The sequence below is a fragment of the Podarcis raffonei genome, chromosome 4 (genome assembly GCF_027172205.1).
Source record: "Podarcis raffonei isolate rPodRaf1 chromosome 4, rPodRaf1.pri, whole genome shotgun sequence".
In the NCBI taxonomy this organism is placed as follows: Eukaryota; Metazoa; Chordata; class Lepidosauria; order Squamata; family Lacertidae; genus Podarcis; species Podarcis raffonei.
The window spans coordinates 13,826,892-13,850,355 of NC_070605.1; the positions used below are offsets into that span (position 1 = coordinate 13,826,892).

The window sequence follows — 23,464 nt, forward strand, 5'->3', positions numbered from 1 at the left end:
AGATGGGTCCCGTGTGGGTTTTCATCGTGTCTGGGAAAGGTCATTAGTTTGTTTCGGTTGAATTTTAAATAAAGACTGGTGTGCCTAGCTAGACGTATTCCTGGAGGTTTCATCACATGCCATGCCAGAGAGACGAAACCGCTTGTCCTTAGGGGAAAATGAAATGTATTTGTGTATCCAAGGGAGTTATCACATTACCAGGACGCATGAATGTCAACAGTAAGATGGCAGCATTCATCTAATTCAGAAATCAATATTCCGTGAAATAATTTGGACTTTATGGAAAGCCTACTTGGGCCTATTTGAAATTACTTTAATTCACTGGTTTTACATTTGTATGTGTAATGAATTTACATTGGCTATCAGCAAAAGGCATCCAAAATATTAAGCAGCATTGACAAAACCTCAGCAAATGCCAGTAACGGTCCCTAGTGTGGTGTTTTCTATACAGTAGTGCGGAATGTAGCCTTGTGACTTTTAGGTAGGCCCCAAAAGGCCTTCATTCCCATAGCAACAGTTGAGCAACCGAACGGACCAATAGGAAACGAGGTCTCCTGCGCGGCCTTTGACCAAACAAGTTTAAGGGACGCCGAGCGGGAGGGGTGAGCGAACCCGTCGACATGCAGACGGAGAAGAACAAACCATTTCCAACGTCACACTACTACGAGGAGGCGGGGGCTGTATTCGGAAGGCCCAACCAGACGTCAAAAGAGATAGAGAGGCGGGACCGCCGGGCCCTCAGCGAATCCGCGGCGCGCGTGGAGAGCCGGGCCAATCGCGTCTCGCCTGGACGCCGCTCAATCAAGCGGCGAGCCGAGGGAGGCGGGGCCCAATCAGAAGGGAGAGTCCCTTCTGCTCCAATCAGGATCAGGCTCGGGAGGCAGCGGCGGCCAATGGCGGCTCGGCCAGCGAACAAAAGGCGCTTCCCCGGCGCTTTTGCCCGCCCCCGCCCCCCTCCGGCGCAGTTTTTCGCATGACGCAACGGTTGGAGCCGGAGGAAGAAGGCGTTCGCGAGCCGCGGGAGCCGCCGCCATTTTGTGCGTGCGTTTGTGAGGCGAAGCGGGTGGGCTGAGAGAAAAATAGACGGAGGAAAGCGGCTTGGCGGAGGAAAACGGCGGCGGCCTGCGAAGCTTCCCGCTTGACGAGGACGCGGCGGCGCGGAGGATGAGCCAGAAGAGGCCGGCAAGGGAGTAGCAGCGGGCACCGGCGACATCGACAGCCGTAGGGGCGGGAGAGAGGCGCTTAGTGTGTGAGAGAGGGGGGGAGAAAAAGCAAAGAGAGAGTGAGGGGGTCGGCCTGTGTTCCCCCCTTCCTTTTTCTCTTCTCCGGAGGGGCTCGGCCGTCCGTTCCCCCCGCGCGGCCTCTGGCGTGTGGGGGACGAGAGAATAATGTCGGGCGGCGGCGGCTCCAGTAGCAGCAGCTCCAGCAGCAGCTCCAGCGCGGCCTCGGAGGGGCCCGTGGGCGGCGGCGGCGGCGGCAGCAGCGGGGAAGACGCCTGCCGCGACTACCAGTCTTCGCTCGAGGACCTGACCTTCAACAGCAAGCCGCACATCAACATGCTGACCATCCTGGCCGAGGAGAACGTGCAACACGCCAAGGACATCGTCTCGCTGATCGAGGCGCAAGTCGCCAAGGTTTTTATACACTCTACGCCGAATACGCTCTCTCTACCTACCCCCCACCCCCTCTACCTACCTAGCTACTTAACCTACCTACCCAGGCTCCTGCCATAGCTCTAGGGCCAGATCTCAGCAAAAAACCCAACCCCCCCCCCCACCCCGCAAACAAACACACCGCCATATTATTTTTCTAGACCTCGTGTGTGTGTGTGTGTGTCGTGTGTATGAGAGGAAAGAGTTCAGGGATTTTTTTCCCCTGGGGTTAGTGGCGAGAATGGGAAGGGGAAGGCATACTAGGGATCAGGCCTAGGAAGGAAAAGCAGTGGGGGAAGGGGGGTTGGGTATGTTGCGGGAGGGGAAGGAAGGCAACGGTCTTTGGCGGTTGGGGGGTACAGCCAACCTTAATAGTATTATTTATTATACCTTAGAAAAGGAAAGGTCAGAGGAAGGGTTGTTTTTTTTTTGTTTTTTTGCGGGAGGGTGAGTTTATTTACTCACGCGCATTTTAAGAGCATATGACGATCCCGTGGTGTTTACTTAGTCCAAGTACCTCCTTCGAAAAGAGGCTGCAGTAAATAAAAAATCGGCTCGAAATTTTTTACAAATAAGAAAGCCAATAGAAAAAGCTGCATGTTAGAAAGTCGGGTCGGAGAGGGGAAAACCCACGCTAGTGTAGGCTAAAAGCAGGTGAACTTGTCAGCCGTAGGTCTTGGGGGTTGGGTTATGGTGGGGAGAGCTCTTGATCTAGTCGGATCGGGGGAGCTGCAGGGAAGTGCTTGGGGTAACAAGAAGGTGGCTTTGGGATTAGGAACAGATAGTGGACAGTCTAGGCATTTTGAAATTGTGGCAAGGGGAATCCCTCCCAGTTTTGGGAATAAAGATAGGGCATGGGTTTTGAGGAAGGCAGCATTAGAGAGGTAGGAAAAGATCTAGGTGGAGCGGGATTGAAACAGAAGGAAATATTAGCTGAACGTAAAGAGGAATATTGATAAATGGGGGCATAGGGATGTGAAAAGACAGTGAAGCATACGGAATAGCCTTCTTTGGAATATGGGGAAATGAAACAGTCTGGTAGCGAAGTCAGGTGTGTGTGTGGGGGGGGGAGTGCCAGCTGTTTATTGGCAGTAGCAGAGAGTGCAAGGAAATCTGGAAGAGCACAGCAAATTTGAATGTAAGGCCTGATTCCCTTCCCTATCCACCTCAAGCAATTCAGGAAATGTTTGTTGGGTTTCACAAGCATGCATAAACGAGGCGTACAACATGGCGGCCTGGCAGTGACTGTGCAGCAATAGCAGTGCTTTGCCCTGCAGTTTGTGCCTCCACAAGTAACATGTTTCAATCTTAGTTCAAGTTAGCTGTACCATAATATTTTGTCATTTTTCTTAATCGTTTAGCAGTAATCAGGCTAAAGGAGATATAAGGTGTTACAATCAAGGATTCCTTTATATCACATAAGCCCCCTTCTTTATTTTTTTCTGTGAAATAGAAGATGTTGGGGTGCTCCTGAATTGCTCTGAGTAATAGAGGTGTACCAAATTAGAAGGATGCATGTGCCTGTGTGTATGATCCACTCCTTGTTAGAGCAGCTCATTCATTAAGGCAGGGAAACAAGTGTTCCACCCTGTCTGAAGGAACCGCAGCTGCCTGTACAATCCCAACATGGCGCCGGTGAGGCATATGATACAAAAAGAAAGAGTAGACTCCCAATCCAGTCATTTTCTGATAGAAGTCAGCTGGCTACATGTAGTTTAGGTTTTATAACACCTTTTCCGGGGGGGGGGGGGCTTTCAAACCTTATTTTAAATAGCGATAGAGTAACATCCCTATTCCAGTTAATAATCTCAATTATTGCTCATCTTCCTCTCCCTCCCACCTCCCTTGGCTTCTTCTAGGTTACTGGGCTTTTTAATTGCTAATTTAATCAGGGGTTTAAGATGATTTAAAAGTAAAGTAAAATTTAAAGGTCTAATAGGGAAGGCTGTTTAAAATGTAGGTTGGTTATCTACATCATATTCTCCAGACACTTTCCCATACTTATTCTTAATGTTTTCAGTTTCTCTGTTCATGACTGGAACTACGTAACACACTATCAATTCCAGTACTGTTATCTTAGAGTGGGGTGAGGGTGGTTACATACCCCTTAAGTGTATTTAAAGATATCTACAACCTGTGCTTCTAATTAGATTTGCCTAGCTGTCATTAGTGGCCAGGATGAAACAAGAGATTTGAGTTCTCTGAAAACCACTTTTGAAGGAAAGTGTTGTCTGGGGACAGTTTCTATTTAGTGTAAACCAGAGTGGTTTTTATTATATTTTTAAATAAATGACTTTGAAATGTGTGACTGGTATTCCTAAAATGTAAATAAAATGTATGAAATATGTATTTGTCTTTTTATTTACCGGGTGTAGTGCAGAATCTGTTTCCAAGTGTTAAATTATTCTACGGCCTGGGTACAATGGAGTTATGAGGAAGGCTCAACCTTTGGTGAAGTCCATCAAAAATACACAGACCCACACATTATCAACACTCATTTATGACGTTTGAAGGAGTGCAGCAAGCATTCTGTTGCAAACTCTGGGCATGGTTTCACTGCAGATAGGCTTGAGGTTAATTTACCTTCAGTTTCTTAGTGGTTTGTGTTGCCTTCCTGCCTTCTGCAACTGCTGGATAATCTCTAACTTGGGTTTGTCTCTACTTGAGGGGTGGACCTCCAACATCCCACTGCGCTTTCTTTTAGAGACTAATGGGGAAGTATGGTAACTGAAGTATGGTTCGCAAAAGTGGCATTCCATTCGTTAAAAGGTGGGGGTTGCTTCCTAATTCCTAAAACCAGATCCTGTTACAGGCTTGCTGCCTTATTTCACTATAGCTTCACATGTTGTTTTCACATCTCGTGTGAGCATATGATGACATATTATACAGATGCAGCAGTTTTGCTGTTCATATTTAAAGATGGAAAATAGAACATAACTTTTGGGAATAAGAACTTTAAAGTCAGCTGTGTTTCCTTGCCAGCTGTCCTTGGAAGTCTGAGGATAACACATACGGGGTTTAAAAAAGGATACAGGTGTCCCATGTGCTTTCCCAAGCCCTATTGTAGCGCGTAAAATCAGATCTCTATGTACATAGCCCAGTTTTCATTTCCAAGCTGTTGGGGAGTTAATCCTTACATTCCCTGTATGCCTTGTCTGGTGGTCTTGTGTTTCATATGAAGGCATACTTCCCTCCATTATTATTTTGTCACTATATGCAATTTGGTAGAGGCCCCACCTGGTTGAAGACTTACTGGTATAATTCTCCCTTGAAGCAAATTTCAGATGAAATGGTTTGCATATCTTTGTGCATAAAAAACTCAAAGCCACACATTTTAAGGGTGCAGATAAATCAAGGGTGGTTCAGGTTTTCTCACAATTTAAAAAATAAGTTGCCAGAGTTTTCTGCAAATTTCTTCACAATTTAGTGGGGGAAAAACTAGTTTTAAGGACAGTCAAGGACAATATCATTTGGACAATGGAATTTTTACAGTTATTGCAGACCCTGTGAGTTGCCAGATGTTAAACTGCACAGAAATACTAGCTTTTTTTCTTAAGAGTTGTTGGGTGGTAAATGGGAATTAAGTTACCCCTGTTGAAACGGAAGACAGTTAATAAGCAATTATCCTTCCCAACAAGTCTTTATAAATACACGTTGATGCTTTCTGGAAGCTTGCTGCCATTTCCTGATATGGACGAGACATTAACATTCATTTTGAACAGAACTTGAGAAGGCTTCTATTTTCTTTGGATATGCAGCCACAACGGCACACAGTTTGCGCTGCACGGACTTGGGGCCCGTCTTATGTATGGCGAAAAAATCCAACTTGGCTCCTTGGGCATTGAAGAGTGTCCAGACTTGAAGACTGCCTTCCGTGCCAGTCTTTGGTTCCAGTTATAATCCCGACTGTTCAACACCATAGCTTCATTATGGATTTATACTCTTCTTTTTTTTGCTCGGGTTGGATGGTTTGAATATAGCTTTGAGAACATCTGAGTCGAATTGCTTCAACTGGTCAGACTTGGTGACATAGCATTTTTTCTGGATTGCAGCAAAGTAACTATTCCAAATATGGCTCACTCAGACATCGGTATTCACCATTGGTCCATGCGCTTGGAATCCCCCCTCTTTATGGGACTTGCAAATCTTTTAAGTTATTCCATGTCCTTCCTTCTAGAAATCCCAGCAGAAGCTAGTGTGTGTTTAAATAGAGTATAGTATGGTTGGTTTGGATACCCCTAACCATAACATGGGCCAGTTCTTTCTGCCATTGCAGAGGTTGAGTACCCCCTCCTCTTAAAGAAAAACACTCTACCAAATAGAGCTAAACTCTTTTTTTGGGGGGGGGCGGTGTTGAGCATGTTAGCTTATGAAAACAACCTTTTACATAATAATTGTTCCAAAATAAAGATATGGTGGGTTGGGGAATGGTAACTTCTAAATTAAAAGAGAAATCAACATGTTTTTGTTATAACTAAAAGTCTCAAGTTTTCTTCTTATTACTCCAGGCTCCTTCTAATGAGAAACTTCCTGTTATGTACCTTATGGACTCCATTGTCAAGAATGTTGGGAGAGAATATCTTGCTGCGTTTACTAAAAACCTAGTTGCAACATTTGTTAATGTGTTTGAAAAGGTATATATACATATATATGTGCTTTCATAATCGTTTTCAAACTTGTTGCTTTGCTGTATAAATAAATAACTTGACACTCAGTCTTGGGTTTTCTTGGGTACTAAGTGCAAAGAATGCAGTAGGACCTTTCATATTTAGACTATTCACACTCCAGTTATATTAAGAAAACAAGGTTTTAAAAAAGTGTAGCAGTACATAGTTGGAAATGTGTAGAGCATATCCAGAGTGAGAAGGCCTGTATTAGAAAACTGTTTGATCTTTAGCTGTGCCATTTATTACAGTGCTGAACTTTTCATGCATAAGATATTTTAGCCTTGCAGAGAAATCAGTGACCTTGTGTGTGTTTGCATACACTCTGAACACTTCTCGTTTTGATTATACAATATGTTATGTTTTCATTCATTTATAGTAGTGTATGCAAACATTAGATACTTAAATGGAACCTGCCTGCCAAGAATTCTGAAAGTTTATATTTTGATAATGAGCACCTTTCATTATCTGACTCCCAAGCTTTTCACTTCTGCAGTTTTTTTTTGTTTCACTTTAATTTCCGAGCAATTGCTTGTGGCTGGGATTTCTCAAACTGGGTTGGCCAGAGGATTGGGGTGATTTTTAAAAATAAAAAAATACAGAATGCATATTTATAATTTTTATGTGAACAGTTTTACATAAATCATTAAAGGAAATAAGAATATGCCACTTGAATTAATTAGCGTTCCCCAGTGCTGTTTAATAAAGGGTTGGAATTGCTCAAAACAATTGGATTAGTGCTTGCCTCCCTTTATCAAGTTTTGTTTAATCTTAAATCTCTTAATGATATTAATAAAAATTGAGACAAACCCTTGTGAGCCTGTTTAAGCCATACATACTTTCTGACTGGTAGTATGGAGCTTTAGCTGGAGAAGAATTAATATATTTTGAGACAAGATTGAGCTATTTAACAGCCTAATCTTAGGCATTTTTGCTCAGTATATCTCAGCTTCGGGATTTGCTTGGGAGTAAGTGCATAAGATTGTAGTATCAATGCAGTAGTCACTGAATTGCCTGTATTGGGTTTATATCTTTACCAGGAATAGTAGATGCAGTATGAAAACATTGGGAAATGAAAATTATCTGCATATTATGATATTGAACTTGTTCTGTGAACGGCCTTGATGGTTGAGTTGAGATAATATAAAATGTAAAAATAAAAAGATACCATGGCTGTGTGTATAACACATGTGGAGGGTTTACTGTTTTCAAATGTATATGGTACTGTGCAAATCACAAAATGTTGGACCTGGGGGCAAGTACATCACGGTACTGGCAGAAGCTGACTTCTACGTCGAGAAAATACTCCAATGAGGGTCAAGGAACCCTGCTGAATGGGATAGGTTGTGCACAGGGGATTGAAGAAATATGGTGAAGCCCACCTCATTCAGCGTGATTCCCTAACCCATAGCATTTTAGGGAAATCGGCTGCTGCTAGTTCTGTTATGTGTGCTTATCTCTTAATCCATCCCATTACGTGGAGTCCATCGTTCAGCTGTGTGCACCTGATTTCTACTAATTTCAGTGGCACTTCAGTACACACAAATGAGCAGGAGTACAGCTTTAGAACACAGTATCTGGTCTTGAGTTGTAGAAAGAAGCATAACAAATGTTTTATTAACTTAACAAGCCATAGAATTGTTCTGTTCTTCTTAGGTGGATGAAAATACTAGGAAAAGTTTATTTAAATTGCGTTCCACGTGGGATGAAATTTTCCCTTTGAAGAAACTCTATGCCCTTGATGTCCGGGTGAATTCAGTAGACCCTGCTTGGCCAATTAAACCGCTACCCCCTAATGTGAATACTTCTAGCATCCATGTGAATCCTAAGTTTTTAAATAAATCGGTAAGTTTCGACAACTAAATGCTGCTTTAAACTATGTTTATATGAGTTTGTGTTCAGGCCTTTGAATTTCGCATGCTTTGAGGTGACAAGAAAGGACTAGTAGTTATGGTAGGGATTGTACTTCAAAACATAAATGAGGTGAAAGCATTAAACTTGTGTTAAAAGTCTGACATTGCTTATGCATTCTAATTTAAATGTACAAAAATGAAGAATTTTAAAACAATGGAACATTTTTAGCTTTGAGTTAACTGCTGGTTGCTTTGCCCCACAAATAAGAATCGTGTTCTTTACCATTTTCTTGGTAGCCTGAGGAACCACCTGCACCTAGCCCTGCAGTCTGTCCTCCTCCTGTGTCCTGTTCTGCTGTGTCCTCTACTCCAGTTGTTCCTGAAATACAAAAGAATTTGACTCAAGAGCAGCTAATAAGACAACAGCTACTAGCAAAACAAAAACAGTTGTTAGAACTTCAACAGAAAAAATTAGAACTGGAACTAGAGCAGACTAAAGCACAGCTGGTGAGTAGGATAGAAATGACTGCTGTAGCATGTCGGCAAGCAAAGCAAAACATGACCAGTGTTTGTCACTAGCCCATTTCAGTTGTCTTTATTTGGTGGAGCCTTTGTTAAGACTATTAAATTTGATTGATCTGTGGGGCAAGCCGCAATACAGATTGTAACCTTTCTTTCATACGCTCAACAAGTTAATAAAAATAGGAATAGGTTTTTCTACCATGTTTTGAGGTTATCATTAATTTGGACACATGGTTTAGCGCCCTCCACAAAATTCACATCAGTCCCAGCCAGCATAGCCAATGGCAAGTAGTGTAGTGTAGCAACACCTTCATGGAATCATAAGGGTTGGAAGGTACCCAAGGGTCATCTAGTCCAACCCCCTGCAATTCAGGAATCTCAGTTAAAGCATCCATGACAGATAGCCATTCAACCTTGAGGGCACAATGTTTACTACCTCTAGTGTCATGGTAAAACCTATATGTTGCACTTGGTCCGTGAATCGCACTTCCGTGTATAGCAAATTCCACACCCCTGGCTGTTGTTTAGTAGAACCCAGGGCTTGAGATTGGCACCATCACATTGCGAGTTTTCTTCCATGAAAGCAAAAGGCATTGACATCAAATACATGACCAAGGGAGAGGTTTGATACCCCACAGGTATTTATTACCGTAGCAAGTGTCACGTATAGACTAGCTCACAAGTAACCACAAAGGGTTTTCTTCCGGAATCAATTTGTGTGTGGTGTCATATTTTGTGATGTGTTAATCTTTCATGGTTTGCTTGCGGTGTAAACCTGCAGCCCTCCAGATGTTGTTGGACTCCAAGTCTCATCAGCCTCAAGCCAGCATGGCCAATGCTCAGGAATGGTAGGAGTTGTAGTCTCAATATCTGGAGGGCCACATGTTCCCTGCCATCCCTGTTTTGAAGACAGGATTGCAGAGCATGTTCTAATGTCAAGAGGTTTCTACACTATGTTTATGTCGGCTACAGAAATACCGTTTATGCCCTTTAAGTATAATTTATCAAAAAACTAAAATGGTTTAAAAATACGTATATTGTAAATATTGCATAATTTTCCATCATCTTATAAGGCAATGAACGTTTATTGACATACCTTGTAATTATTGACCTTCAGTGAAGGAACCTAAAATTCCCTTACAATCTGAGATAGGAAATGATTAGTATATTCTTTGACACATTCACAGACATCATGAGTATTCCAAGAAAATTCTAAAATAGAGAGGCTTATCCAAAGAGCTAGTAACTTACATGCCTTTTATTGCAAGTTCTCTTTTCTAATATGTAGGTGCATTCTTATATATAATTAGAACTCAAGAATTAGTCCATACTTTCAAACCTATCCTTGAATTTTTATGCTGTACAGTAGGTAAGAGAAACACTTAAGGTTTTTTAAGTGCTAGTGTTGTAAATACTTGCTTCTTTTTATTACCTTTTGTTTCAGGCGGTTTCTCTTAGTGGTCAGCAAAGTGGATCCAGCTTGAGTCAAGCATCTGTGAAGCCACATGTTCCACAACCATCTCACATGCCAGTTAAAGCTCCTCATCAAGTTTGTCTGCCACCTGAAAAAAGCCGTCTCTCTCCACTCCATGATGTCAAAACGGCCAACAGAGATCCTCGTCTTAATAGAACAAGTCAACATTCTTCCCATTCTAAAGATCAAAGTCATAGGAAAGATTTTACAGTTAGTCCAGTCAATCAGGCTGATCCAAAGGTCAGCAAAACACTACAGGCTGAAAAACAAAGTACATCAAAGCAAGAAAGACAAAAACAGAATGAGAAATCTCAAAAGAAAGAGTTTGATCAATTTGATTCAAAATTGAAGTCTCCATCTCCCTTGCAGAACAAGCTGCTTCATGCTAAAGATACTAGAAACCAAGAAAGTGAGAACACCAGGGTATCTGAAATAAGCAAGAGAGATCCAAGATTGAAAAAACATCTTCTAGAGAAGCCAGATGGTAAAGATGATGATCTGAAAGAAAAGAGGAGATGTATGGAGAGAAAAGACAAAGAAGAGCATAGACCAGTCAGTGGTAGAACCAAAATAATTAATGGCATTGTCCAAAAGCAAGATCCCAATACTGAAGAGTCAGAGAAACAGGTTGGAAAGCTAGGAAGGTCGGGTACCAGGAAAAGGTCACGTTCCCCTAGATCTCGGTCACCATCTTCCCATTCTCCAAAACGAAGAGACAGGAGGTCACCCAAAAGACGGCTCAGAAGTCTCTCTCCTGGACCTAAAACTGCAAAGTCTCGTGTGTCGGGACCAAAGCAATCCCACGCAGAGGACTTTGGGCAGGGAATACGGGAAGAAAGGAGCTCTAACAAAAGGAAGCAGGAAGTGAGAGATTCAAGGAGGCCGAAGAAAACTCATGAAGACCGACCGCAGGAAGGAATGAACTTGCATTCTTCAAAAGCAAACTCGGAACCTAAGGAGAATGTGGAGAACTGGTCAAGTTCCAAGTCAAATAAAAGGTGGAAATCTGGTTGGCAAGAAAATAAAAAGTAAGTTGGCATTTATGAGGCAAATTTAATTTGCCATCGTAGGTATAGATCTGAAGTTACTGCCAAAGAATAACCGTGTTGGTATGATGCTAAAGCAAAAGTGAAATAGTTGTTTTTATCACACTATGTTGGGAGATTGTGTCAAGTTAACATTCTTGCTTCTGTGGATTTCAGCCCCCAGCCAACTGAAGAACACCAAGGACTTTCTAAATCACCTCATCAGAGGCACAGGGACACCTGGGCAACCAGTAGTAAAGGAGTTACATCACCTCGCACACCAAAGCAGCAACATAGATTAAGTGTGGATGCGAATTTGCAGATTCCGAAAGAACTGGACTTGGCGAACAAGAGAGAGTTACTTAAGAAGGTAACATGTATTAACTTTTTATAGATTCACATATTCTTTCCTAACAGCCTTCCAAATTTAACTCTTTAACGTTTTCTCTTGTCACAGGCTAATGAACAACTGTCATCTGGAGAAATAACACAAGATGAGTTTCTTGTTCTGTGCCATCAGATTCGCCAAATTATCCAGTATCAGGAAGGAAAACACAGGTGCAATGTTTGGGATAGTCCCACAGGTGAAAAGGGAATTTCGAAAAAGAAGCCCCTGTTGTCTGATGCGGATTTAATATATCATGAACATAAAGCTAAGCTAAAAAGAACGCAAGTTCAGCATTCGTTTCCGAGACTCAACATGATGGATCCTGAAGATATTTTACTCGAGAGACACTTGAATGAGACATTTCTTTCTGGAATGGATTGCGAACAAACAAAAAGCAAATCGGGGAGTCAGTTCAGTGAAAGATCAAGGCGGCATTCCCCTGTTGGTAGTAACAGACCATATTCTGAAAATTCACCTCATGACAGCCGGAGAAGACACGATGAGTCCAGCTCCTCCAAAGGTACAAGGAGCTTTGGGGAAAATACCTCCATTATCTGTATTATAGTTAGGGAAAATCAAGAGACTGTAAATATTTTCTTGGTTATCAGTAGAAGTGCAGCAAAAATATACTGGAGTTTTCAGGTTTGATAATTTTGGGGAAATACTTCTCACAGTGCTGTAGATTTGCTTTGTATACTACGCTTTCTTTACTATACTACTGCCTTCAGGCAGTAACAGTGCTGTTTTGTTTTGTTTTAAAGGTATTCGAGATGAGCGGAGGTCTCCGTTCAATGAACATTATAAGAGAGCAAGATACGAAGAACCAGAGAAACAATTTACTGAGAATACAGGATCACGATTTGGGGTTTCGGATGGGAAGCAAAGATTTAGTTCACTGATGGAGGAAAGATCTCATTTTGAGGGCTCCCCTAGACATCCTGGAACAAGGGCAAGTGGAGATGGACAAGGAACTCACTTTGAAGGGCTGGCTAATGCAAGTTCTAGAATTGAAGGACCACAACCACAGACTACTTTAAGGTTTGAGGGGTCCCTAGGCCAGCCAGCATCTCAGTTTGAAGGGCCCCCAGGACAATCTGGAGGAAAAAGTTCTCTGTTCGATGGACCAGCACAGATGGGTGGTGGTCCCTTGAGATTTGAAGGGCCCTCAGGGCAAGTTGGTGCAGGGACTGCTATACGGTTTGAGAATCCTATGGGACAGCCAGGGGGAGCATTGAGATTTGAGGGGCCCGCAGGCCAGTCAATGAGTGGTATAAGATTTGAAGGGAACCATGGTCAGCCCTCAGGTGGGATAAGGTTTGAAGGACCTCATGGTCAGCCATCTGCTGGGATTAGGTTTGAGGGACCACATGGTCAGTCATCTGGGATCAGGTTCGAGGGGCCACACGATCAGCCTTCAGGTACTATGAGGTTTGATGGCCAGCCTTCTGGTGGAATGAGGTTTGAAGGTCCACATGGCCAACCTTCAAGTGGGATAAGGTTTGAAGGGCCTCATGACCGTCCTGTGGGGCCTCATGGTCCCCCAGGAGGTGGAATGAGGTTTGAAGGCCCCCATGGCCAACCTATGGGGCCTCATGGTCAGCCAGCGGCTGGCATGCGATTTGAAGGACCTCATATGCAGCCGATGGGACCTCTTGGCCAGCCAGGAGGCAATTTGCGCTTTGAAGGTCCACATGGACAGCCTATGGGTCCGCATGGGCAGCCAGCAAGATTTGAAGGTCCTCATGGACAGCCTATGGGGCCACATGGGCAGCCTTTAGGGCCACATGGTCAACCAGGTGTTGGTCCCAGATTTGAGGGGCCTCATGGTCAGTCTGGGATTGGTCCCAGGTTTGACGGGCCTTCAGGCCAGGCTGGAGGTGGACTTAGGTTTGAAGGACCTATTAACCAAACAGGGCCAAGGTTTGATGGCTGTCATTCAAGATTTGATGGTCAACCTGGTCAGCCATCACTTATGCAAAGAATGGATGGATTACATGTGCAACCTGGTCCAAGGTTTGAAATGGGCCCTGCTCAGCAGACACAACCTCGGTTTGATGGTCCTCCGGGTCAGCAGATACCCCCAAGATTTGATGCACCAATACCTCAACGGTTTGAAGATCCTAAACACCAGCAGGCAACACGATTTGATATTCCTCTTGGTCATCAAGGTCAAAGAATGGAAAATGTAGCTAATCATCCTGCCTCAAGACTTGAAACACCACCTTATGGACAAACTGGCCCTTACAATGAACCTCCCAATCAGCCACCCTATAATGCGCCATCACAAGGAATGCAATTCCAGAGAACTGAGCAAATATTTGATAACCCGCAAGGACCAAACTTCAATGGGCCACCTGGTTCTGGAGCACAGAACTTTCCTAACACTATTAACAGGGCACCTGGACCTTACTATGATGACAAGAATCTTCAGTATGGAAACTTCAGTGGTATGACGGGAAATGTTCAGCAGCCTCAGCAGGTAAGGGGCTTTCTAGACTTAAATTGATGATATACTTGTTCATATATAATCATATGCTTGTTCTTTTCTGCATTCTCAGTAACAGGAGAGTGTCTCGTGTATATGTGTGTGTAGATATAGATATTTGTTCATGGCAGGTAGGGCTAAGTTAGGGTTGCCATATTTTAGAAGGTGAAAATGTGGACTCAAAAGTTGGGGGGGTTTGCGGGGGGGGAGTTGAGTTATTGTTGTTTTTGGCCAAAGTTATTGAGAGAGAGAGAGAGAGAGAGAGAGAGAGAGAGAGAGAGAAAGTAAGGGGGGAAATCAAATAATGATAGTCAAATTAGTTATTATTACATGTATATCTTAGGTTTCCTCTAAGGAGCTATGGGTGACATAATCCCCCTTGCCATCTTATCCTCACAAGCAACTCTTGCCTGACACTTAGGCTCAGCTTAACTTAAGTCGCCCAGTGATCTTCATAGCAGACTGGGAATTTGAATCATGGTCTCCCATGCCCTAGTCCAACACTCTTAAGCACCAGCGTGCTTGTATAGCTCTTGGAATTTGAGGTACTTCTTGGAAGCACAACGAAAGCCAATATTTTGCTAACATATTTAACAATATGTATATAATAACATATACAATATATGTATATAATAGAATATACCACTTAATAGAAAAAGCTGTTAAATGGTTTACATAAAGTAGTACAAAGTTTTAATTAAAAATACAGATCAAATCAAACTTTAAAAATAAGTAGATGTACTAAAATTTACCAAATAAAGATAAAATGAGCAGTTTTGAAAGAAATATGTAATATTAATATAGATGGAGCACTTTGTCCCAGAAAGTGGGTTGATTTAATCTGGTTTTAGTATTAATGCTTAAAATTTTATTTTTATACTGTTCACTTCATTGATATTTTACTTCTGTAAAATAGAGTCGTGCTGTGTTGTAAATGAATGCAAAACCAAACACCATTCATTGATTTGTAATTTAACAGTGAAATAGCTGAATATTCTGACTAAAACAGCATTTGCCTCTTGGCAGGTTCCTGTTATGTCGGTAGCATCTACTCAACCTGTACCTTACAATCCAGGGCAGCCTCTCTTAGCAGCTCATGCACAAAATCCTGGAAGCTTTGTCCAAAATCAACCAGGTCAGTATTTAAAGGGTGAGTTGTTGTTTTTTGTCCTTTTACTAAAACGTTTATCAGCTACCAACGAGGCAGCTGTGGAGAACCTTTGACATTCCAGATGTTCTTGAGCTACAGCTCTCATCATTCCTGACCATTGGCCATGCTTGCCGGGGCTAATGAATGCTGTAGTCCACCAATATCTGGAGAGCCAAATAAAGGAGATTTTGCATCAATCCTGAACAAACCTCAGATTTGCCAGGGCTACTTCCCTATTTACTATAATCCCAAAGTTACTCAACTAGAGCCATGTCAAAATAATGGTTGGAGTTGAGGGGGAACCAGGTGCAGAACAGTTGCCACTTGGTTAGGGAATGTTATCTACTGTATCTCATGAGCTATATCCTGAAATAATGGATATGTAAGCAAAAATCCTCATCTGCACTCCCAACAGCATAATTTAGCAAGAAAAGAACTCTTTTAATTGTTGCTATAAAACAATAATTTCACGCAGGTGGCGCTGTGGTCTAAACCACAGAGCCTAGGACTTGCCGATCAGAAGGTCGGCGGTTCAAATCCCCGTGATGGGGTGAGCTCCCGTTGCTCGGTCCCAGCTCCTGCCCATCTAGCAGTTTGAAAGCACGTCAAAAGTGCAAGTAGATAAATAGGTACTGCTCTGGCGGGAAGGTAAACAGCGTTTCCATGCACTGCCACATGACCCAGAAGCTGTCTGCGGACAAACGCCAGCTCATCAGCCTCTAGAGTGAGATGAGCACCACAATCCCAGAGTTGTCCATGACTGGACCTAACAATCAGGGTAGAGGTACCACTGTATAGAGAACTGTGAGCAGGATAGAAGCAACTGAAATTGAAAATGAGCTTTAGAATAAAGGAAAAGTGAAGATAAGGAAAGGGAACGTAAAATGTTTTGGACTGTGAACCATATGATCTTGTTTAAGTCTTAGAGCTATTTGAAAGTAGTGTCATTTTTTGTCCCATTTTTAGGGAACGCTCCACTTTCCTATCCTGATAATCATCTTGGACAACTTGATGTAAATGAATTATTCTCAAAACTACTTTCTACAGGGATTCTCAAAGTTTTACAGACTGATTCAACTTCAGCTCGTAAGTATAACTTTTACCTTTTTGTTCTGTGAGGAATAGTTAAAATGTTAAAGGCTGTTATGACAGAAGCTGGTATGTATGATACTACATATGTTTTGTGTAAGCATCTTGCAACAGTTAATGGGTTTAATAGCAGCTGCTGTTCAAAATCAGCAGTATTGACCTCCTCCTTTGCTACTCAGAACTGGCTAGATTGAGAAATAGATCCAGTGTATCCTGTTTTAAAGGCATATAATTGGGAATAGCTTTTGTGTTTTGCTTTTTAAAGTCAAGATACAAAGTTGGAGGAATTGAAAGAAGTTTGCCACGTGTGTTACTAATAAAAATAATAATTTATTTGTACCCCGCACATCTGACTGGGTTGTGCCAGCCACTCTGGGCAGCTTCCAGCATATATAAATACATAGTAAAACATTAAACCTTGAAAAGCTTTCCTGCCTTCAGATGTTTCCTAAATTTTATATAATTACTCATCTCTTTAACATCTGATGGGAAGGCATTCCACAGGGTGGGCACCACTACTGAGAAGGCTCTCCCTGATTCCCTGTAGCTTCACTTCTCGCAGTGTGGGAACCGCCAGAAGGCCCTCGGAGCTGGACCTCAGTGTCCGGGCTGAGTGATGGGGGTGGAGACTCTGAACCTTGCTATAATACAGGGATGGGGAACCTCTGACCTGCGGGTCTGGTTCGGCCTGCCAGACCATTTCATCCCGGCCTCCCTGCTTGGCACCTGATGTCAGCTGATTGCTGTTTTCTGTGGAGCACTTTGCACGTCCCCCTCACCTGTTAACAATACAGTAATCACTAGGGACAGAGGAGTACTGTCGTGTTTTAGACCTGCCTGCTTTAATTTGACAATGATGCAGTTTTGAAAGGACACGCTTTGGCCCAGTACTGACAACGTACCTCATTTGTTTAGAAGTCAGTGAAGTTTCTGCCCAACCAGCTCCAGAGGAGGATGAGGAGGATCAAGACCAGACTGAGGATCAAGATGTCCCAGACCTAACTAACTTCGTTATAGAAGAACTAAAACAGTAAGTACATTTGTTGGGGTGGGTGGGTAACACATAATGTACCTAGGCATGTCATGTTGACTTAAGTAAGCCATTTAACAGTTTTAGATCAAACTGTTGATCTAACTTGAATTTAACTGTGAAAGTCAAGTAATTGCTGTTTTAAGGACAGTGAGAGTGCTATATGTGTGTGATAAGTATTAAATATCACTTTGGTATGTCAAGCATATTAAAGAATTCAGAATTAACCACTGATAGTATCTTGGGATTTATAGGTCTCTGATCTAGATAAAAAGGTTTCAAGGTTTATTGTGGGCCTTTTTAAAGTTGTGTGGCAGCGTCTTGATTCCCAATGCAGTTCCACATACTGAAAGTGCTGGCTGGCTTCCTCCTGACACATTTATTTTCTCATTCATGGACGTGCATAACCTGCCTTATTTTCATGAGCTCCCTGCTCCAGCTAAATGAACAAGACCTCTTAATTCTTGAATGGGAAAGGTGTCCCAAGTTTTTTCTTAACTTAGGCGGCAGAGTTATAGTCCTCCTGCTCTAGAGCCTGTTCCTTGGTGTGCAAGTTACTGATTGGTGCTTGTTAAATTACAATTTTTTTCGCAGTCTTCCAACTTGAAACGTGTTTTGTCTTGTATTTGCTTAACAGAATTATTTGAAGCTTACATGACTTTTTCTCCATAAACTAATTGCCATAATCTGCTGCTAACTAGTTTCCGACTTGTTTTCAGGCGATACGATAGCATTATAAACCGGCTCTATACTGGCATTCAGTGTTACTCTTGTGGAATGAGGTTCACAACTTCACAGACAGATGTATATGCAGACCATTTGGATTGGCACTATCGTCAGAACCGCACGGAAAAGGACGTCAGCCGGAAAGTCACTCACCGAAGATGGTACTACAGCTTAACGGTAAGTGGCGGCTCAGTCTGTTTCACCTCGGTAGAGAATTAATGTTAAATTTATTGCCTGCCCTGTTCCAAAGGATTCAGGTGCATAACAGTAAAACAAACTACCAAGATAATATGCACTTAAAACAGCACGAGCCTTCAAACGCCATCTTAAATTCCCTCTCTGCTTCTGAAAGCTCAGCTTTCTGGAGGCACCGAGTTCCATTTGGGCAGTGCCTCTGCCTCGAAAAGTCACTAGATCCCTCGCAGATTGTAGTTTTGATCCTTTTTATAAACCTTCCCCTCTTAGATCCTTGAGGGCACCTACTTCCTGTTTTATAGTAGTTGGCTGCCTGTGCTCTGCTTCTGTAGCTTCCTGCTTGGCTTCACACACTTTTCTCCCTATATCGGCTAGTGTGGGAGCAGCGTCACAAGTTTGCCCTCTGGTGGTCAGATGTCACAGTGTCTGCTTCTTAAAATGTCGTGTTTGCAGATGAGTTTTCAGGAACCTCTTTGCACTTGCAGGGGTTAAATATTAAAACAAAACAAAAAATGAAAATCTGAGATTCCTGTGACTAAGGAAATAGTCATACAGAGATAAATATTCTTCCCTTGCATGCCTGAATTAATTGTGCGCAGGTGTTGTACTACTGGTAGACTTTGGCTTAAACAAACATGAGTGGGTGGATTCTGATATCTGTGCTGCACGTGAGATTTATGAAAAACCTGTCACCGATGTGTTACTAGGTGAATGGTGCACGCCCTTCAAGTTTAGCGTATTGCTCAAGAAGCTCTAACGGATTGAGGATTTTTTAAATGGTGATGGATTAGTGGTTTTTTGTTTTCTTACAAGAGTAAGGATTCGGAAGACTGTGCCCTATATGCTGTGATCCTGATCCTAAGAAACAGAACCAGAGAGGATAATTAAAGATTTGTGCAGAACTGTATTGCGGAAAGTTGCGTGAGCAGAGTAAAAGATAGAACTCGTAGGATCTTAAATTGGCTTTCTCAATTTTTTTTTCTTTAGGACTGGATAGAGTTCGAAGAAATAGCTGATTTAGAGGAACGTGCAAAGAGCCAGTTCTTTGAGAAAGTGCATGAAGAAGTTGTGTTGAAAACACAAGAAGCTGCTAAGGAGAAGGAGTTTCAGAGTGTCCCTGCTGGCCCAGCTGGAGCAGATGAGGTAAGCTGCCCTCAGTAAACTTGCTTCTTGAGACTGGCTTGACTCTGTAGAAATTCTTACTTTTCTTCCTAACTATATTTCCAACATTCTGCACTAGATAAAGATATGAAGCGCGCAAGTGTATTTTATTTTAAAAAATCTACTGCGGAAATAAATCTTTCTTTGTAGATGCAGGTTTATGGTAAGAAGGATGAGTTGACAGCAAAGCTCTATAAGCTAAATGTGAATTCACCCAAACTTCCTGATTCTCTCTCTCTCTCCCCCCCTCCTGTTCTTGAGAATCCCTTTTAAAACACTCCTATTTATTCCTCTTAAGGAATTTGGTTGTAGCAGTAATTTCAAAAGCATGGCCACTATGGGTTGATACCACTTCATACATTTAAAGAGCAGAATTTCGCAGTCTTAATATATTGATAATAGCAGGACCCAGAATTGTTGCAGTTATACTGTACCTACCTTTTACTTGTCATAGCTAAATGAAATTACTTCTCTGGTGAACTGAGAGTAAAAAGACAAGTGCGCTGTTTATGTAAATACTGCTCTTTTAACGGCTTTCCTACATTTCAGAGCTGTGAAATCTGCCAGGAGCAATTTGAGCAATATTGGGATGAGGAAGAGGAGGAGTGGCACCTAAAAAATGCCATTCGAGTAGACGAGAAGGTAATGTTGAATATATATTTGGTGGCAGCACAGAGGAAAAACAATGACTTTGATTACCAGGTTTTGGCTAAATAATCTTTGGTTTTGTGACTTAATGAATTTATTAAAGCGTAAGCTTTTGCGCATACGATTAAATGGACTAGTCCACTAAGCTTATGCCACAATAAATTTGTTAGTCCTTCATATGCCCAAGACACACTCTTGCTTTTGCTGCAACAAACTAACATAGCTGCCCCTCTAGAAATGGTTAAATGACTGCACTTTTAAAACATGCTGTGCCAAACACAGTAAAATATAGTGGTACCTCAGGTTACCTGGAAGTCCTTTCTTAACTTAACATTCCCTACATAGGCCTCTCGCGGCCTAGAAGCAGATTGCATTCGTATCCCGGGGCAAAGTTCGCAACCTGGAACACCTACTTCCAGGTTTTGTGGAGTTCATAACCCAAAGCGTTTGTAAGCAGGACTGTTCATAACTCGAGGTACCACTGTATTAGCAAATGGAGGCCGAAGACTTGAGTTTGTGCAGAAGAACTATACAGTATTGTATACAGTGACTTTAGTGAAATTTATGATTGTATGAAAAAGAAAGTTGCATTTGCTTTGCAGTGTATTCTTCTATGCCTTTTAAATTATGTAGATATTAAGATTGATTGTCTTCTCTCTCCAGATATACCATCCGTCATGCTACGAAGATTATCAAAATGTAAGTGCATTATTTTCTGTAGGTTTATGTATCAGATCTGCTAAATGTGTTGGTTAGGTTAGTCTATAGATTGAAAAAAATAGAATGTTGTGTTTTAAATGTGCTGTAAAGCACATTCATTCATGTAAAGAGGAGGATATTCAGACAGGCATCATTATTTCCAAAGTGTGGCAAATAATAAACCAGCTCTTCAAAATAATATTACTTAACAATAACAATGAAGTTGGGTTTGATGGCTTTAGGTTGCTTTTTAAAAACTTTGCCTTGCTTGAGTTAGATGTATCATCACAAAAAAGCAAGCCTATTGTGGAAGCAACATTTTACACCTGCCACCTTCAAATCACGTTTTAAAAGCTACCATTGAAATGTTTTGGTAGTGCAAATGTTTTGGTAGTGCAAATTAACATATATGGTGTTAATTTTTACTTACAGACCTCGTCATTTGATTCAACGCCATCTCCTAGCAAGACACCTGTAGAGAACCCGCTAAATATTATGTTGAATATTGTTAAGCAAGAAGTACAGGACTCCTGTAACAGTCCCAAGGTAAAAGAAGAGCCTGAGGATACGCCTGCTGATGATTGTATGGAGGGGAGCTCACCCACATTGGCCGAAATTAAAACAGAGCCTGAAAAGGTTGAGTCAGTTTAAACTAATTTTTTTCTATTCCAGGGAAGAGCTGCTGTGTTCTAGCTGACTCTAGAAGGCAAATAATTTTTATATGAATAAAGTGTTCAATTGGGGCAGGGCCCCAGCTGCTTATTTGGTTAATAAATACATTTTTGTATTTGAATTTCTTATTGCCTGCACAGTGTCAGGTGTCTATTGTGTGGAAGTTCTGTAGAAGGCATACAAAATTTAACAGGAATAGACTGTATATGTAAGGAAAATTGTATGATTTTTTCATTTGTGGAAATGTAAATTATAAATAAAAGATATTTTTGCTATCTATGGAGTGTAATGTTTATGCACACCATCCAATAATAATAAAAGTATTTCGGTTTCGAACGTGTTTTAGATGGAATCGAACTTAGGCTTCAGTGTAAGCCTTGTGCTTAATTAAATTGACTTTTCAGTGGAAATTGGAGATGTGTTTTCTTCTTTCTTTTTTCTTGGTGTTGGAAGAAAGTTTGTTAAGGAGAAAACTGCTGTTCCAGAGGATGTTCCTGCAAACATTGGATTGCTTTTCTTAACCTGCATTCACATCCATATGTTTAAAATGAAAGCTTAGGAAGGATACATAACAAAATAACGTTCTTGACTTCGGACACGTGCCAAGATTTCACAGCAAAACCCAGGGTCAGCTTGGGAGCAAAAACAGATTCAGATTTTCCTAATTTTTTCAAGTCATCAAATATACAAGTGCGCAGTACAAACCAAACCAATTTTCTATGGATTTTACAGAGGAAAAAAAAATTAATGTACGATTGCTCGGTTGCAACATGGTTAACATTTTTTGTTGGTTTATAACTTGGGTCTAGATAGTAAAGAATTGCCATGAGATGTTAATATTTATTTCGTGTAATAAATTAGAATGAAGCATATACCGGTGTGAATCTCTTTATTTCATGGGTTGCTTTGGGAAAGATTGTAAACATGCCTATAACGACACACTGAATGTGAACAGGTGTGTGCCAAATTCACTGGATGTATTTTAACCTCCGCTGTTTTGAACATAGAAACACTTCCAAGTTTCAAAGCCTCAAGGCCAACAACATGATGTAAAAGCTCCTGGAAGTCAGGAACTCCTGTCTCTCTTTTTTTTAATGAAACAAAAACTTGGAAGTAGCCTAGGGGACACAGGGAAGAATTTGATTGGTACGTTGTTGCTGAAGGAAAGAGGGATGTACAGTTTCAGCCACATAACTTGCTTTTTACTTTGCAAGATCTTAGCTTTGAATTGTCCCAGTGACTGAAGAAATTAAATTCCCACTGCTTTATGCAAATAGTTCAGTTCTGTGTTGTCAGTTAAGCGTTTTAAACCCCCAGGAATGGGCAAAGCTAGTCAGTGCTTTGTGAAAGCACCTTTGAATGCAGCTGTTTCAGATAGCCCCTAAATCAGGGGTCAGCAACCTTTTTCAGCTGTGGGCCAGTCCACCGTCCCTCAGACCATGTGGTGGGCGGGACTATTTTTTTGGGAGGGGGAATGAATTCCTATGCCCCACAAATACCCCAGAGATGCATTTTAAATAAAAGGGCACATTTTACTCATGTAAAAACACGCTGATTCCTGGACCGTCCATGGGCCGGATTGAGAAGGCAATTGGGCCGCATCCGGCCCCCGGGCCTTACGTTGCCTACCCGTGCACTAAATCTTGCAGTGCTCTAGACTGGTTAAATTCAATTCACTAAGGAGATGTACTGGAATAATCTAGCAGTTTAGATCTTTAAACATTTCTGGCACCACTGCATATAAAAATGGCAATGGGCAGCCACCATGCTAAAAAAGGCATGCTCTCCCCATACACAGCTGGACTGTCAACCTTCAGAGGGAAAATTTGGAAGCGAGATAAAACACATCGCACAAGGATTGGAGGAAATCTCAACAGGGACCCACTGAAATCAGATTAAGCCTTATCTAACCCCAAAAATTCTTGCTGACCCACTTTGCCAAGGGTGAACGATAAAGGCTTTTGTTTTTCTTCTCAAGCCACAATTCTCAATGTAAAAGCTGAATCCTGTTTCCTGAACACGCCTTGCTCA

General features: G+C 41.9%; 1 protein-coding gene across 3 annotated transcripts; it reads left to right on the forward strand.

Annotated features, from left to right (window-relative positions):
* Window positions 1–994: 994 nt before the first annotated feature.
* On the forward strand, window positions 995–22,305 carry PCF11 (PCF11 cleavage and polyadenylation factor subunit). 3 transcript variants are annotated; one of them, XM_053385470.1, is made up of 16 exons: window positions 995–1,634; window positions 6,161–6,286; window positions 7,973–8,161; window positions 8,467–8,676; window positions 10,136–11,193; window positions 11,368–11,560; window positions 11,648–12,098; window positions 12,340–14,057; window positions 15,090–15,213; window positions 16,180–16,299; window positions 17,218–17,332; window positions 18,052–18,235; window positions 19,241–19,396; window positions 19,964–20,056; window positions 20,726–20,761; window positions 21,194–22,305. In XM_053385470.1, exons 1-16 carry the CDS (start codon window positions 1,389–1,391, stop codon window positions 21,410–21,412), a joined length of 5,238 nt encoding a protein of 1,745 aa, XP_053241445.1. In that variant the 5' UTR covers window positions 995–1,388; the 3' UTR covers window positions 21,413–22,305. The 3 variants fall into 3 exon arrangements, with proteins under 3 accessions (XP_053241445.1, XP_053241447.1, XP_053241446.1); XM_053385471.1 differs by having other exon boundaries at window positions 996–1,634; window positions 15,090–15,198; XM_053385472.1 differs by lacking the exon at window positions 8,467–8,676.
* Window positions 22,306–23,464: the final 1,159 nt, after the last annotated feature.

Bases quoted from the DNA above. Each gene is read 5' to 3' on its own strand.
- PCF11 (XM_053385470.1), top strand. From the start codon at position 1,389: ATGTCGGGCGGCGGCGGCTCCAGTAGCAGCAGCTCCAGCAGCAGCTCC. The intron at 1,635-6,160 runs GTTTTTATACAC...TTATTACTCCAG, and splicing joins TCGAGGCGCAAGTCGCCAAG to GCTCCTTCTAATGAGAAACT. The intron at 8,162-8,466 runs GTAAGTTTCGAC...TTTTCTTGGTAG, and splicing joins CTAAGTTTTTAAATAAATCG to CCTGAGGAACCACCTGCACC.